The sequence below is a fragment of the Sitophilus oryzae genome, unplaced genomic scaffold (genome assembly GCF_002938485.1).
Source record: "Sitophilus oryzae breed Bouriz unplaced genomic scaffold, Soryzae_2.0 scaffold_172_pilon_pilon, whole genome shotgun sequence".
NCBI lineage: Eukaryota > Metazoa > Arthropoda > Insecta > Coleoptera > Curculionidae > Sitophilus > Sitophilus oryzae.
In genome coordinates, this window is record NW_022146424.1 from 8,499,473 (window position 1) to 8,516,776 (window position 17,304).

General features: G+C 33.4%; 1 protein-coding gene across 3 annotated transcripts in view; it reads left to right on the forward strand.

Annotated features, from left to right (window-relative positions):
* LOC115881732 (eukaryotic translation initiation factor 4E transporter-like) overlaps positions 1–17,304 on the forward strand; it is a 47,514-nt gene that overhangs the window by 26,276 nt on the left and 3,934 nt on the right. For 2 of the 3 annotated variants that reach the window (XM_030899350.1, XM_030899349.1), the window contains exons 14-19: positions 3,009–3,245; positions 4,925–5,182; positions 8,405–8,533; positions 8,600–8,773; positions 8,878–9,105; positions 13,556–13,759. In XM_030899350.1, coding sequence (XP_030755210.1) covers positions 3,009–3,245; positions 4,925–5,182; positions 8,405–8,533; positions 8,600–8,773; positions 8,878–9,105; positions 13,556–13,740 — 1,211 coding nt within the window. In that variant the 3' untranslated portion in view covers positions 13,741–13,759. The remainder of the gene's footprint in view (positions 1–3,008; positions 3,246–4,924; positions 5,183–8,404; positions 8,534–8,599; positions 8,774–8,877; positions 9,106–13,555; positions 13,760–17,304) is intronic. The other variant, XM_030899351.1, reaches the window with a different exon arrangement.

Below are 17,304 nucleotides of genomic sequence, written 5' to 3' on the forward strand. Positions count from 1 at the left end.
TCGCCTTGTTTTGCCTATAGTACTATGCTCTCTAAAGAGTGTAGGCGACCTCTCAGTACTTGTGACGTGTGATATCTATTGAATGAAAAGACTAAGGAAGAAAGTTTTGTCAGTTTTAAAATTTGTTCCATTTTTTCCTGGTGAGAGTGTTTATTATATCTATTTTATATTGTTTTTGTTTATTGTAAAGACTGTTCAATTATTCAATATTATTTATTTCGACGATTCTGTTATGTAATATAATTTAAATTAATATAATGCAACTTTATACTAAGAAAACATTTATACATTGATAAAATGCAGCTAATAATAGAGTTTGAAAACAATGAAAATTGAATCAAAATTAAAAAAGATAAGCGCGACCCCTTGTGTCAAAATTAGATGATTAAATGTTCGCAATTTTTATACCATTTGATGACCGGTGGCGCCTCTAGTGTTTGTTCGCACGGTTAGTCTTTTACTCCCGTTTCTGGCCATTAAATAAAAAGTTCTAAAGGGGGATGTTTTGTGCAGCAATAATAGATTTTTAATTTTGACATTGATTGATGTTCGTCTGTGTTCGTCAACAAAATTATAACACCAAATCAAATTAAAGAAAAAATCAAAACTTGTACATTTGCAAGAAGAAAATGAAAAAACAATAAAGTAACGCAGTTTTATGCAAAGTGTTTAGATCTAGAAATACATTGTTCCAGTAGCGTATCAATATTTTGTTATTAAGTTATTATTTATTTTAATTTTGACATCTTAAAATAAAAACTGAACTCCATATCTGTCAGTCAAATTGAACCACGCACTGTAGCGGTCTCACTAATTTTGGTAATATACTCCTTGGTCTTTTTGTTCAATTGTATCGTCAGCTTTTCACACGTGCACGAGATTTTATTTGTTATGTAAATATTATTGTTGTTTAACAATTAGTTTATAAGAAGGAGCGACAAGCAGATTTAATACAAAGCATTTCTTTGACTGATATAATAAAAATATAGATTAGAATTTTTATCTTTGTGGACTCCTGGCCCAGTCGTTTTTGTTTACATATAGAAGAATATGTGTATGAACTTTTAATGGAAGTATATCAAACTTCCTCCTATGAATTCTATATTAAACTTATGTTCACGAAGTTTTATAGATGGTGAAATACCCCCAAATTTGTTAAATACATTTAAATAAAGTAAAAATTTGAATAGTATGGTTTTTATTGTAGTCTTTTGATATTCCTCAAACAAAAGGGATTATATTACTAGCATTGTTGGTCAAAAGAATTATTAAAATGAATTAGGTCATATCAAATCTATATCATAGATATAAATCTATAACAACCTGGTCTTTTTGTGAGTTCTATCTACATTTTATATCAGTTATAGTATATCATGATCTATATTGCTTTTATATAAAAACCTTAGATCTTATAAACTTCGTGGATAAAGTTATGTCTATGATATTACACACAACTCAGTTTCTATGAGTACAACAAGCGTTTTTCTACTTTTTTTCTAAAATAAGTTTAACGTATTCTTACGGATTCCGTGGGTCCTTAACCTTAAAACACACGATTAAACACAAATTAATTTATTACACAACTGTAATTACAATAAACTGCTCGATTATAACATGATATTGACTATATAACGCTTGAACCACTTTTGTTCAATTTCAAACTATCCAATCAACAATTTTAAACTTTATACTCAATAACTATTTATTTTCGGTAACTTCTATTTCATACCAGAACATTTTTTTGCAAGAGAATATTTTTGTTTTCACGCTATGCAAGAGATGGCGCGCCGTTCGATTTTTTCTGCTGGAAGGTGGCTGTTCTATTTCTAGGTATCTTCCATAATCTCTGCAAAGATGGCTTCTGGTACCTTCCTCATTTCATCGGAAGATGTCGCTACGTTTCTTGACAGTATAAGCCTATGCTTTTCAGCATGTGAACTATTTGATCTTGCGTAAAACGATATAGGACATGAATACCATCTTATAGCTGATTTTCGCTGCGTTGATGAATTTGATGGAAATATGAATCATTAATTTTTTAATCACGATAATAATTATTTAAATCAAATAATGCTAATTTATGTTTCCTCAGTGGTTAAAGAATACAAGGACCAATAACACCCGAGACCAAATTGTTACCATACTTCCAAACAGTGCCGGGTCACATATTTTTCTTAATTTAGTTGCTTAAAGATATATTTATGGTTTTGATAAATGTTTTGACTGGTATCATACTAATTAATTACAAAAAAAAAACGTTTTAAAATGTTAACAAAAGGTATAAAACTAGTATCGATGTATAGCACATATCAAGTGCATGTTACGTCAGAAAAATAATTATCAAATTCAATAAGAAAACGCTAAAAAGGTGGAGCGGACTGTTTATTTACCTATGAAAACGTAACTCCTGGCTCTTTCTTATCGTTGCCGCTTTTACACTTGAAAGCTGAACAAATCACCATTGTAGTAAAGTTTATACAAAGTTCACTACACACAGCGAACTATTAAAAATCGCTAAAATTGTCGCTCGTAATACATCCGTTTATCCAAAAAAATGGCGTCTAACAACACAAATTCTGCTTCAGCCCGTATATGGGCGTTACGTGTCCCTGTATTCTTTAGACATTGTGTTTCATAAATGCTTTAAATTACTACTTGAAAACACAGTTACATTGATTTGGCAAAATTAAGAAATTTTTGATATTGAAAAGATAAATAACTTTAATTAGCCTCACTTTTCTATACCTACATCTGTCATCTCTTTGTCGAATGGTCTTAAGACAGGGACGGTCAAATTTATGCAATATCGCTGATATGTTTTCGCCAACAATAAAGCAAATTTACTTATCCACCTAGAGTATAAGATCTAAGATAAAACATTGTTTTTTTAAATTTATTGATACATCTTGGTCACAAGTGGTAAAATATATAAATAGATTGTTGGCTTTTGAAACGGCAGGTAGTAGTCCAATTATTCCGACGATAAATTTGTTTATATTTTGGATTAGGACTAAAACGGGGCGAAATTACCGCCCAACACCTCTGCCAGCAGCTGGCTAATCCGGCCCTGCAGCATCGCCATCGCGAGATGCTGGCCGCCATCTTGAAATTGCAGGGTTACGGGCCCAGCCCTAGGGTGCTGAGTCCCGCGCCCCTCCCCCATCACGTCTACCAGCCGCAGCAGCAGCAACAGCCCGCGCAGCAACCGCAGCAGCAACTGCGCGTGTCTCCGCTGCCACCTGGCGGTGAGTCCGGTTTATTATGTCATCTGTACCTCTGCTGGACATGTATTATTGCCTTTTGTATCCGCTTTTTTGTTGTTGTTTTTTGCCTTTTGTCTTATACGTTTTTTGTTGGGGTTCTGCTAGGAAGAAAAAATCAGGCTTATTTAATTAATTATTCATTTTAAGTACCGCTTAGTTCGAAGTATAAAATGACAATTGATGGTAATTTTGGCATGGTGAAGCTCTAGACGTCATTTACGTCAGTTAGCCTTAAGAAGGTTTTAATTTATTTTGCCACGTATTTCGCCACTGTAAATACAAAGAACAAAGAAAGAAACTATTTAAAATATCTAAATGCAACTATTCGAGAACACTTTAAATTTTTTAAACAGATACGTCTACAAAAACCGTTGACGTCAACGGTTGCCTCAAAATGACATCGTATCAAGTTAAACTTCAAAATTAACAATTACTACCTGATACCAGTTATTTAATAAGGTAAAACTAAAAAGTTTCAGTGGCGAAATACCCATAGGACTGACTTTTTTGGATAGATGAATCCGGCACATAGCTATAGACAGTTCTATTCTTTGTTAATCTTTCTATAAAATTAGTGTTAATTTTTGACAAATTTCATGTCAGTTTTTAATAAATGACGTCTAGAGATTAACCTCGCCAAAAATATCATCGATTTTTCATTTCCCAGTCATCATTGACACCGTTTTTTTTCGATCGCACGGTAGTTGAAACCAAAGTTCTAGTTTCTTCTTGATATTACATATAAATTTGTAATTATGGTGATACTTTTAATAAGACATGTTTGATAAGACGAACGGTTATGTAGGATGCCAATTAGTCGCTGTTAGTTATTACTTTGGCTTAGCTTTTGGTCGCTGCAGTCTTAGAAATTTAAAGTAGATATTGTAGATAACTGTGGGTAATACTTCTGACTTTTCATATTTGTTGTATATTTGTACAAAGCTCATGTATAGCTTATTACATATTTTAATACAGGATACTTTAATTAAACCAAATATCTTGAAGTGTAATTCAGTCTACTTTCTGATCTATTATTTAAAAAACGTTTCCTCCATAATAATTAACTCAGAATAATTTGTTAATATTTAAGCCTGATATTTTAATGGACTTGAAGTCATTCTTTCACTTGAGAGTTAGTAAAAAATATATTAGTTAAAAAAATTCTTGGAGAAAACTTCTTGTAATTACTGTGTTTATAACTACTTTGACTTATTTATATTAATCAGTCTAGTTTAATAAAGGCGATTGATATTCCAGGACTGTAGGATTCAGTGAGCATGCTTAGAAAACAAAAATCCTGTTTAAAACAAGAGGCGAAAAGTTGTATATTGTGTATATAAACTTTGTATATAATCAGCAATTATTAAAACCCTGAGTTGAATCCAGTATCTTATATCCCCTTCGTCGATTGTAACAACTTTTGTTATATTCTGTTCCAAGCAGCTTATTGTGTGTCTCCTATTATGGCAACCAGTCCTAACCATCTAGCCGTTCCCGGTGAGTTCGTTAACTACCACTTTATGTCTGAAAAAAACTCTTTTTAGAAAGAGAACCAATCATTGTAATTCTGTGTACATTTACCCTACTAGAAACTAGTGCATTATTAATTGACCTCAATTCGGAATTGATTTTATTCTTTTTTATTCCGAATTTTCCAACAGCCATGCACCAAAGGATACCGTCGCCTCGCGAACTGCAAGTGCACACCCAGAACATCCTGCAGAGGGCGCTGATTAAGAAGAAGCTGGAAGAGCAGACCGAGAATTTTAGGAAGAAGCAGGAGATGCAACGCGGGACCAGTCCCAATCCTGTTGCCGGGGGTCCACAGAGTGGCGGATCGAAGGGCGTGTCTTCTCCGACTCCGCTAGCGTTTACGCCTACTTCAGTATTGCGTAAGATGACTGCCGATAAGGACGAAGGTAAGATTCGTAGATGATACTATAGGCTTGGTGCATTTCAACCGATTTTTAAAATTCTTACAGCAGCGCTCGGTACGGTAGAAATCAGAACTGTCCTGCTAGTTTATTTCACGCCGCGGCGCGCGCGCCGGCGCCGCACGGTGGAAAGATCCAATATAAAATGTTGGACATTGACTTAAAAATAAAATTTTAAATTAAATAATTTTGGTAGAAGATTTGAATTACTTAAAGTCCAGACCGTTATATTTTATCCAACTCAAAAAAATATTTTTAATTATATGTCTGTTTGAAAAGTTTCAAATGAAAATATTACACTGACATAATTATGGTATTCATTTCTTGTGAAACAACCTAGTTTTATAAAAACTGGCAAAGACATTAATAATTTTTTTTAACCATACATATTAGTGCAAATGATTGTTTTCACTTTAAAATAAAAGATATATATAGTCACAAAAGTTTGGGAGAACAATTGTATATAAGAGACACATAAACATTTTTTTGCTGCCAAATACTATATTTAGTAGCAAAAAAATGTGTATGTAGAAAAATAAAAAAATGGCCAAAGTTGGCCAAGACTTTATATATATCACAAGGTGGATTAAGCCTTTCTAATAACGAAACTAATTTAACATCTTGCCCCAGCTTGCCCCCCTCTAAAAATTTCCATTTAATATATTACTAATACATGCTATACTAAAATCAAAAACCTTTTCAATTCCAATAAATTAATTTAACATTTTTAGAGTCAAATTATCTTTATTTTTTATAAATTTATTAATATTTAATTATTAATTGAATAAATACAAAATGACGCTAAAATCAAAAACAGATACAGGGTGCTACAAATATATGGAAAACTTATAAACTATTGGAAAAAGAAAGAGGGTTAAGGTGCAGTGTTGAGGTTTTTTGTTTGTAATAAAAATATTCTAGTGCGTTGATTTACTGTTATATTCTTTGCTTATAATAAAGTTATTGTACAGGGTGTCCCACTAAGAATAGCTCTCGGCTATATCTCGGAAAGTATTAGCCGTGAGGCTTGCGGAAAAAATATTCATAACTAAAGAGACCATGAGAAAATGCTGGAAATTATTTTCAAATTTGTAGAATGGCCGCTAGAGGGCGCAACTGCTATAAAAAATAAGAAAATGGAGTTTTTACACAACTTTGCCTAGATAAGGGGTACTATAAATAATAGCTTCATAATCTTCAGTAAATTCTGAATATTTTTTGTTAGAACCATTTTCCCCTATCTGCCAAAATAAAGTGGTGGGGAAAGGTTAGATCTGTTTTTATTTAAATATTAATAATTCCGGACTGGATGGACGGAATCCAACTAACTGGAGCTCGTTTAAAATACCGTTTCTTACTCTATATTATACCATATAAACAATAACTGTAAGCTTTTGAACGTAGATGCTAGGGGGCGCTGTCTTACAAATTAACAAACATTGTGCGTTTTTTCAAAAAAAAATGCGATGGTATATGTCATTTTAGCTGATAATAAAGAGTAATGAAAGCTTAAAAAGTCAGTGAAAACCGCATCTTGATATCTTCTTTCAAATCGAAGATATTAGCAAAGTTATATTAAATAGGAAAATATATGTAAGCCCTTAATTACCATATTTTTATAACACGGTATCAGTAGTCTTAGATTTCAGTGGTAAAATCTAAAGCTATTTCTTTTTAAAAGGATCAAAACTAAAACATTCCACGACAGTTTGGCAAAGTTTATAAGCATTTAAAACTTGTACGATTTTTCCAAAACATACTATATTTTTAGGTCACCCTGTAGATGGTTTGTAATGAGCCAACCACTTTCTTTCATTAAAATTTAAAATTGTTCTGTTTATACATTATTACGGTATATAAAAATCATTTTTTCGTCTTTTGGATTAAAAGTGTTGAGAAGAAAACCTCATGTCCAACAGCTCCCATAAGCTCGTTCCACTGTGCGCCGTCCCGGTTGCCGTTCATGTTGATCCCATTGAAATAATATTAAAATCGTGATTATGTCATAATATTTAAGTATTTTGGTTTTTACTAGTATTGTGTTGGGTAGCAAAGATTAAGTAAAAAATGAATCTGATTTGGACGACGCGACGGCGTTGTGTTGTGACAGTTTCAGATGATAATAAAATTGACGAAATAATGTTATTACAAAAAGGAGGACGTAATTGCATGGTTGTTGAGTGCAATAACACTCAATACAACTCTCCCGAAACAGATTTATCACACCGATTTGATCCTAAACAAAAATTAATTCGGGCAGTTCGACGAAACAAGTGAGTAAAGAAAGTGCCCATTACACAATCAAAAAATTAAGTAGGTATACAGGGTGTATTAAATAAGTGCAATATTTGGTAGATCTCGATAAAAGAAACATATTTTCTCTTTACCGTTTTTCAAATAAATCCAAAATAACCGAATTATTTCACTTTGAAAATTTCAAAAAAATGGAGAGAGAACCACTAGGTCTTTTCGGGATTTTTTTACTAGTAGATACTTGTCAATTTAATCTACTACCTATGTTGCCATATTATCAACAAAGTATGTTTTTTACCTAAAAACTAAAAAAAAATCCGAACAATTTTTTGAAGAAATTTCAAATTTTCAAAATTGTCTTTCGCGCAAAATACCTCATAATCGTGTTCCTGGGGTCGAAATATACTACCCCTAAAATATTTGCACTTATTTAAAACTCACCCTATATATAATAAAATAAATAAAATATAATTTGATCATTATTATGGGTATACTTCTTTTTAATAAACTAGTGCTTAAATGGACGTTTTCTAAAATTATAATTATCTACTTTTACAAAATTTACAATCCAATTAGCCCGAGTTATTTTCTAACTAGCAAAATCCGTGCGTAAAACTATGGTTGCTACCATAGTTGAAGCAGCCAGTGTGTGCATCTAAAATTTTTTATTAGCTTGAATAATAAATTATAACACAATTTTTTTTAGAATTTCAACAAATTGCACTTAGTAATACCTTTCAACTAATAGTTATAATACATTTTTCGTGTTTCTTGTTTACTTGGTTGTTTACGGGACTCTCCGGAGAATGCACCAAGCCTATAGTCTATTTAACGATCGAATAACGATGTAGATTTATAATTGTTAATTAAGACAGTTTGTTAGTGGTTTAGCACTACTATTAAAAAGCTTTCATTGCTTAGGAAACATTCTGTATATGCCATATATATTTACAGGAAAAGAGAATAAAATCATAGGTGATAACGGTCTGAAGCCACAGGGCAGACCATTGACAGGCATGAGACCACAACCACAAGTTCCTGTAAATAATCAGTGGAATGCTGCCGCCTATCCTATGAAACAAGGTAAAGCAAAGAAAAATTCGTCTGGGGTGTTCTTTATTTATTATTACAATACTGTGTATGTTTCAGCTGGACGTCCAATCATCAAAGCGAGTAATACTTTCCAGTCTCAGACTCCCGAGCATCTCTTTGCGCAGATCCAGCAGCAGCAACAGCAGCCTCAGACGCCACAGCGCATCTACCAGACCGTCCCGAATCAGCAACAGCGCAAGCCCATTGTCGGCCAACAATATTCGTCACAAGGTTTGTGTAGTGATTGATTTTTAATCTTAAATTATATCCAAAGTTTGATAAACCTTATAACGTTCATTGCATTCCTTGTTTCTGTACTTCTGTATATTTTTTAGGTTCTGTAAGTTCTCAATATGGTTCGGCGCCGAATCAATATTCCCGTCCTAACCCCCAGTCGTTTGCGCAGCCGCAAGCGCAGCTGACCGCGCAGCAGTTGCGCGCTCAACACCAGCACCGACCCAGCAACACTCAACCCCAGAAGCCAGCTCAAACTCTGAACAGCCAGCAGCAGCCCGCTAACGCGTCTTGGCAACAGTTCCTCAATTCGGCCGCTCAACAACAAGGTTTATTTGAGATTACTTACTAATATTTTATTATTATTGCGTGATTTTTACTGAGATTTACCGCGTTTACGTTTTATTTTTAATTTAATAACTAATACTTTAGTAGTTAATTGATTTATTTGTTTTATAGCTTATTTTACTTATTACATATTGTATATTGGGTTATTTATTTATTTATTGATGTACATCTTAAAACGCCATAAGTGGTAATAGCAAGTAATAGGGTGCTATTAATGCACAAACTAATAATCACAGAATTTAATAAAAACTAACGTAGGAATAACTTTCAAAGTGGTATAATGTGCTTATCAATCAAACTTACTTCTCTAGCCGCAGTGAAAGTAAAATAGTTTAAAATAGTTTATAGGAAGCTACGAGCTCTTTGCTTCGGCTGTTTAAATGCTTCGGCATATTTTCAACACATAATTTCAAGAAATATAATACAAAAACTTGAAAATTTAGTTCTTAAAAGAACTGTTTGTGCTTAAAAGTACAATTGAGCGTCCGGATTGCACAACGACCTTAGCGCGTGGCCGCGGGCAGCCCAGTAGGCAAGCGAGACAACGACGCGCCGATTTAACAAAATAAATAATTTTAAACCTGCCGTCATTTCGTTAATAATAATCGTATCGTGTTGATTTTTGCATTGAAATACTCATGAGTCTTTAGCGTTTCCGACAAGCCTAAATAACTGGATTATTTTTTATATTTTTGATTTGTTTACATTGTCCGAGCATATTATAACTTTGAGATAAAAATCTCTTATAAATTTTTAAAACTGACAGATATGAATACTATCATTTAATTAGTTATACATTTAGTTACAACATATTCAAAATTTAGATTGATCGGTTTATATAATATATAATATGCTCGGGCAATGTAAACAAATCGAAAATATAAACAATAATCCAGTTATTTAGGCTTGTCGGAAGCGCTAAAGACTCATAGTACGGCAGGTTTAAAATTATTTATTTTGTTAAATCGGCGCGTCGCTGTCTAGCTTGCCTACTGGACTGCCCGCGGCCACGCGCTAAGGCCGTTGTGCAATCCGGACGCTCAATTTTTAAAAAAGAATGAATGAAAATAGGCAAAAAACGAGAATTACTCACAAAGATTCAACAACAACATGATATTATACAAAATAATGACTGTCATTAGGGTAATAATTATCAAATATTAAACGACAACGTTGCTGAACACGGCCCAATGTGACCATAATAGCGATAATAAAATTCGGTTTAAACTAATTTTTGCAGCTTTAATCTAAATAAAATGCTACAATTATTTGCTCTATAAAGTAAAATAAAGAGCTGCTCGGTATCTTAAATTATACAACAAATTTAAACATTTTTTGCCAAAATTGCATTTAGTCAGGTTTATAGACTTGCCAATTTCGATATGATTGATGACGTGCATCGCAAAATGTTTTGTTTATCGATAAATAGCAATAGTGTCACTGTTAATTTAAGTTCTGACACAATTTTCTTATAGATTTAATACCTCTAAACAAAACCATGGTACAAAGACAACAAGGTATGATCGATAGCGGCTCCAATTTCGTTAAGTTTGCGCATACCACCTGTGATGTCATACGCCATACAAAAAAATATTCATATTGTTCGATTGCCACTAATAAAAAAAGACCTAAAATAAGGAAGAATTAGGACATAACCCCAAAAGTTATGTTTTGACATCGAGCTTGACATTTAAAAAATTATTTTCACATTTTGACACAATCAAATTTCACAGATGACAGAATCTGTTTGACAATTTGAAATTAGCGCCATATTGGCGCGCAGAGCTTGCCGACCAATGGTGCCGTTTATCACCTGTGACGTAGTGACCAACTTGCGCAATATCATACCTTGTATTCTTTGTATCGTGAAACAAAACTAATACTTGTAAAATAAATAATAAATACCATAAAATAAGCGCAGTAACGACAAACAAATCCACAACATTTCGAATCAAATCCAAATGTTTCAATTAAAACGTCAAACAAAAATGTCAAGGATGGGGACCTATGATGTCGGTTCCGTCCACCATGCATGAATACCTACAGCTCATACCAAATAAACTTTTAGTCACGTAATTAAGCTTGTCCAGCACAGCGTTGCCCACTTTTATATATTTTCTTTTAATCAAAATATTTTAGGAAACAAAAATAAATTCATTATAAATATATAAACAGTTATTATTTACATCAAGAAAACTCACTTTCTGAACAGCACTTAAGGAACATAAAGGGACATTACTACCGCTTTCCCGTTCAAAATATATTAATAAAGTTGCGATGATTTTTTTACGGCTATTAAGATATCTTGTGCTCTTCACACTAAAAGATCAATGTTCGACTGCAAAGTCTGCTAATAAACATTTTTAAGCTTAAAATATCACACTAATTATTTAAACAAAAAACTCTGAAATAAAAAACTAAAGTGTCAAAACGAATGACAAATGTGAGGAAATAAATAAATAAATGACATTCATTGTGGCAGAGCTGCCACCTGAATCCCCAGCGGTAAATTTTTAATTCTACTTAGCATGGCGCCGAATATGTCTTATGATATGAACCGTAGATAGTATTATCACAGAATATCTAGCTACGCAACAGAAGCCTCGTTACATGTATAAAATCGTAGGTCTCAAAAGGAGACAGGCTTTAAAAGCCTGTCTCCAAATCAGATATTTTGATTCGGTAGTTTCACTACTACATAACAGAGGGCAATAAATTTAAAAGAAAACAGTTTTCTACAAACGAAATTTAAAAGAATTTTATGTAGTGTTTGCATTGTGTAATTTATATTCTAATATTTCCTGATAAAGCCTAGCTTCAAATTTGCTACATAATTTAAACATATTAAAATAGATTAGAGCTCTTTTTTCAAACGTTTAAGTATTTAACTCGCCATGTTAGTTGGAGGACAATATCTTACGAGCTGAATTAAAATCACTTCCTGACGTTTGATTCTAACTGAATCCTGAATTTTGATTGTAATTCGGCGACAATATAATAAGTATTGTTCTACTATTATGACACCACTTCCTGACGTTCGATTGGTTTCATACCGTATGATCGGGAAAAAACGGCGTTAGCGATGGCTATGAAATGAAAATCGCTGTCATTTTATGTGTAAATTTATATGGGAAATGTCATCGATGGACGCCGTTTTTTTCGATATCGTACGGTATTTGATATATACTTGCGTATTTGTCATGACATTGCAATATTATGGTACCATGAAGCATATCAAGTGATACCGTAATATAGTACAATATTACGATACATGGCGTTCGATTGGGCTTAAACTTGGTATATTACGTATCTTCAGTGACATTGTAATATTATGGTACGATGAAGCATATCAAGAGGTACCATAATAGTACATAGAGGTACCATATACGATAGAGGTACCATATACGATACCATTTCCTGGCGTGCGATTGGACTTATACTTGGTATAGTAAGTATCTTCGGTGACATTCTAATATGATGGTACTATGATGCATATAAAGTGGTAGGTACCTTAATATAGTACCATATTACGATACCACTTCGTGACGTTCGATTGGGCTCATATTTTATTATACTTGCGTATTTTTGATGACATTGCAATATTACAATAGTACCATATATGGTACCATGAAGCATATCAAGGGGTACCATAATGTAGTACCATATTACGATACCATTTCCTGGCGTTCGATTGGGCCCAAATTTGATATACTTGTGTTTCTTTATAAAGATTTGTTTAATTAATAATTTTAATTTACTTTACGAATTTTAATTTATTGTACGGTGTCGTGATAGCAACTTTTATGCTTTTATGCCGAACTAATATATTATTAATTGTACCTGTGTCACTTTTTAAAATCTACCTAGGTCTATATAAATAACGTGGCAAACAGAAAAAAATTGTTATTATAGTATTTTTTTAGTCAATTAACATTTTTTGTACTGCATTTTAATAAATCATTTCCATTATTATTAAACGTATATTTCATTACTAACGTTTCAGCATTAATAAATATCACTATCAATCGCCCTGTATATTTTTAATTTTAAAGGTAGTTAAAGTTATTTTCTTAGTTAACATAATAAAGCGGTGTATATTAAAAATGTATTTTGAGAGGAATTATTATACACCAGAAAAAGAATGGGAGGCCAATTAAAGTCTGAATCTGGCAACTGTGCATTTTTAGCCGAGCTTCAAGGCCGTCGACGTGCCGTCGATCTACGTCGATCCAAAATCGAAAGTTGAAAATTTCCAATTATATTCTGATTATGATATTGTCGCGCCATCTAGTATTTTATTTGTGCAATTTTAGCTCTTTCATTTCGAGTATTTTTCTGTTGCGTAGCTAGATATTCTGTGGTATTATGGTTATTTTTTAATGTTTTTATTAAAGGCATTTTCGCAATCTAAAGTTCGGCGTTTGATTACAGGAAACAGAGGCCAACAATCTGGCTCGCTATCGCCATCTACCAGCGACCAACTGGCCCGTTGGTTCTCCCCCGATCTGCTAGAGCGCGCTCGCGGCGGCGAACTACCCAGCACAGCCAACTTGGCCAGACACGCCCTCAGTTTGGAGGAGATCGAACGTCAGGCGGCACCACCCGTTCACAATTGAGGCGAGCAGGTAGCATTCGGTAAGTGAGCGGTGTTGCCGAAGAAGAGTTCGAAGTTCTTGTTTTGTTTTTGACCTGTTTCTGTAGATTTCAAATTGATTCAATAAAAACTTTAAAGCGAAGCAAAAATATAATTACAACGTTGTTTATATAAATTTTTTCGATCGTTAGGTAAAATCGAAAGCGTTATCATATGAAAGAAATGTCTTTATTTCTAATAAGAAATTGTATAAAGGGAAATTAAAACAACTTTCGTTGCACGTCATCAATGACACCATGTGTCGTCTTATAGAGTTTGCTGGTGGTCGTATTATGATGTAGAGCGAAAGTTATTTTAACTTCCCCATATAAGGTTTGTTCCAACACAGAGATTTGTATCGTTCTTAAACAGTAATTGGGGATCGCCGGAATCGGATTTGTGTCGACTTGCACAGTTCTCTCAAGAATACTAAAATTAAATACGAGTTAGAACAGGTTTTGAACTGATTTTAGAATCAAATTCAAAACCTAATTTTTAATTATTAATATACAGTATGTCCCCGGATTGTCTTTACAAGAGGAAAAACTTTATTATTGACGTTTTGAGAAAAATACATTCTTCATAAAAATTTTTGCTTGTTCTAAAATGGTTAATCTCCTTTATACTTTTCCAAATTTTCGTACCGTTTTAGAAAAAATAAAAAAAAAGAACTGAAAGTATGGTTGAATTTTTTCTGTCCTAAAAATAGTCCTAAAAATCAAAAGACGTTTCTATGGTAATATAATTTTGATTTCATTCTTTGATAGATAGTTATTATTAACTAGTTGAAGCCTAGCGCATCCGCCACGACATCAGAAAAAAAACTTTTTATTTTTTTTTAATTAAATGAAAAACAAAAAATCCGGCGACGACAGTTTTTAGAAGAGCCAATTAGCTATCTTTTAGTAAAAGAGCAACTTTCTAGAGCAAGTCGTTACTTCAGTAGAGACGACACAGATAAACATTATAGTACGAGAGCTAGCAACGTCGGGAAAACAAGTATTTTAAGACGTCTGGCTCTTTGATATATCTTTTATTATGCTCTCTGGAACAGCGTGCATGCCGTCTGGCTGCTGATACACGTTACGTTCATTACTGCGCATCTAAAGAAGATCCTCTATTTTTTACTTAACCGTGTAAATTCTAGTATTGAATAAAAACCGAGCAAGTCTCCATTAGCTCGGCGCGTAGAGCTTTCGCCTATGAAGCGAAGGTCAGTGGTTCGATACTGGCTGAGGGTCTAACTTTTTTTTTTTTTTTCATTTATATTCTGATAGTAAAGTAGTAAATATTTGCTGACACTAATATTAAATAAAAATATTTAATTCAATTATAATAATTAGATTGTAATGATTTAAACATAATGTCTAAAAATAAAACTAAAAATGTTGGCCGTAATTTTTTCTTGCTTCATTCATAAAAATATTTAATTCTTTTATAATTTCATTTTAAAGATTTAAACAATATATAAAAATTAACATTTTAATGCTTTATTAACGTAATTTCTGCCAGTCTTTCTTCAAAATATTTTTTTCAGCTGTTGTTTATTATTTTAATAATACTTTTTTTTAACAGATTGTTATCTAAAAGCTACACAAGTTTATTTTCAGTTCAGTTTGTTAAGATAACGATGGAAAACTAAATTATCTGGTTAAATTAAATATAATAAAATAATAATACTTTTTAAACAAGATTGATTCATGTTAATGTGTAGAAAATGCGCGAATCTATGGATAGAATATTTAATTATATAAAAAACTAGCAAAGTAATGTGAAAAAAAAAACGCATCATTGTATCTCCACTCATAAACGAGAAATCCCAAAAAACGCACGAAAATGAGACACCCTGTACCCATGTGATGCGCAGTAGTGAACGCAACCTACCGGCGCGGCAGCCAGATCATCCTAAACCTATCTAATATTAATTACCACAATAATCCTTCAAAACAAGTGAAAGTATCAAATTCTACTTATATACACTACAAATCATAAACCCATAAACGCCATCCGTTCTGGTGATAAAAAAAAACAAATATTTAATACTTTACTATCAGAATATAAACGAAAAATAAAAATAAAAAAGTTGCACCCCCGGTCGGTATCGAACCACTGACCTTCGCTTCATAGGCGAAAGCTCTACGCGCCGAGCTAATTGAGACTTACTCGGTTTTTATTCAATACTAGAATTTAAAGCGCTAAGTAAAAAATATAGGATCTTCTTTGGATGCGCAGTAGTGAACGCAACGTGTATCGGCAGCCAGACGGCCTGCACGCTGTTCCAGAGAGCATAATAAAAGATATATCAAAGAGCCAGACGTCTTAAAATACTTTCTTGAAAACGTTGCTAGCTCTTAGACTATTAGAATTATATAAATAAATATATGTAGATTTTGATTAACATCATATTTTTTGCTGTTAAAAAAGTATCACATTTTCTGATAAAAGCAACGGCCTAGCTACGTTGAAACACCGATTCCCATTAGAACACCGAAGTTAAGCGACGTAAGGCGATACTGGTGGATGAACGGGTGACCGGTTCGAAACTCGTGTGTTGTTCAAGGGAAAAAGTGTAAAATCTATTAATACACACTGCTCATTCACGCCGGTTCGAGGCCGGATGAGATCGGATATCTCGTGAGTAAGAGTTGATTTAGATACTTCCTAAGTCGGTAGGCCATTGACCATGATATGACCGAGGACCGCGGTTCGGATTCCGCGTAAACAAAGTAGGCCCCGTCCAGATTAGCCCTGGTAGCAAAAAGGAGACGTTAACTGAAATCTTTACTTTACTTTACATTTTCTGATAACTATTATCACCCTTTCCGTAGAATTGAATTAAATAAATTTTGTGTTTCTCTTTAACATCTTAATAGAGCAACAAATATGACGTTGATTAAAATAATATAGTCAGTCTATCAAGGAATGAAATCGAATTTATATTACCCTAATGATGGGTTGTTATTTAACTATCTGTTATTTTATAACAATTATTTAGAAATAACATAACGCAACCGTTACTACTTTTAAAAAATAACAGATATAAAATAACGACACGCAGAGATCGATTGTTCGTGAAACGAAGTCGGCGCTCTGCACCGCCACGAAATTCGATGGTGCTCGAAGCAATTCCAAAAAACAACTAGTATGGATGGAAAACATGTTATTTCGACAACCATCGATACAGGCGGCGAGATACAACGGACAACGGAGTGGGGTATGCGCTACGGCGCGGCGCGGCGTGTTGGGCTTACAACAGCTTAAAAATAATAGGATACAAAAGAAGCAGCTTTTTTGAAACAGTTGCGGGCATAACGCCTGGCGGTCGAGATAACAGGAGTGGGAAAGGAACGCTGCTGCATCGGTCGATTGTCGATGGAGGCTCGTAACGGGTTGGAGAATAACGCATCAGTTGTTTTAGTTATGTTGTTTTTTTACCTGTTACGAGTATAACAGAGCGGCGTTCGAGATAATCGGAGTGGGAAAGTAACGCTGCTGCATCGGTCGATTGTCGATGGAGGTTTGAAACAGGTTGGAGAATAACGCATCA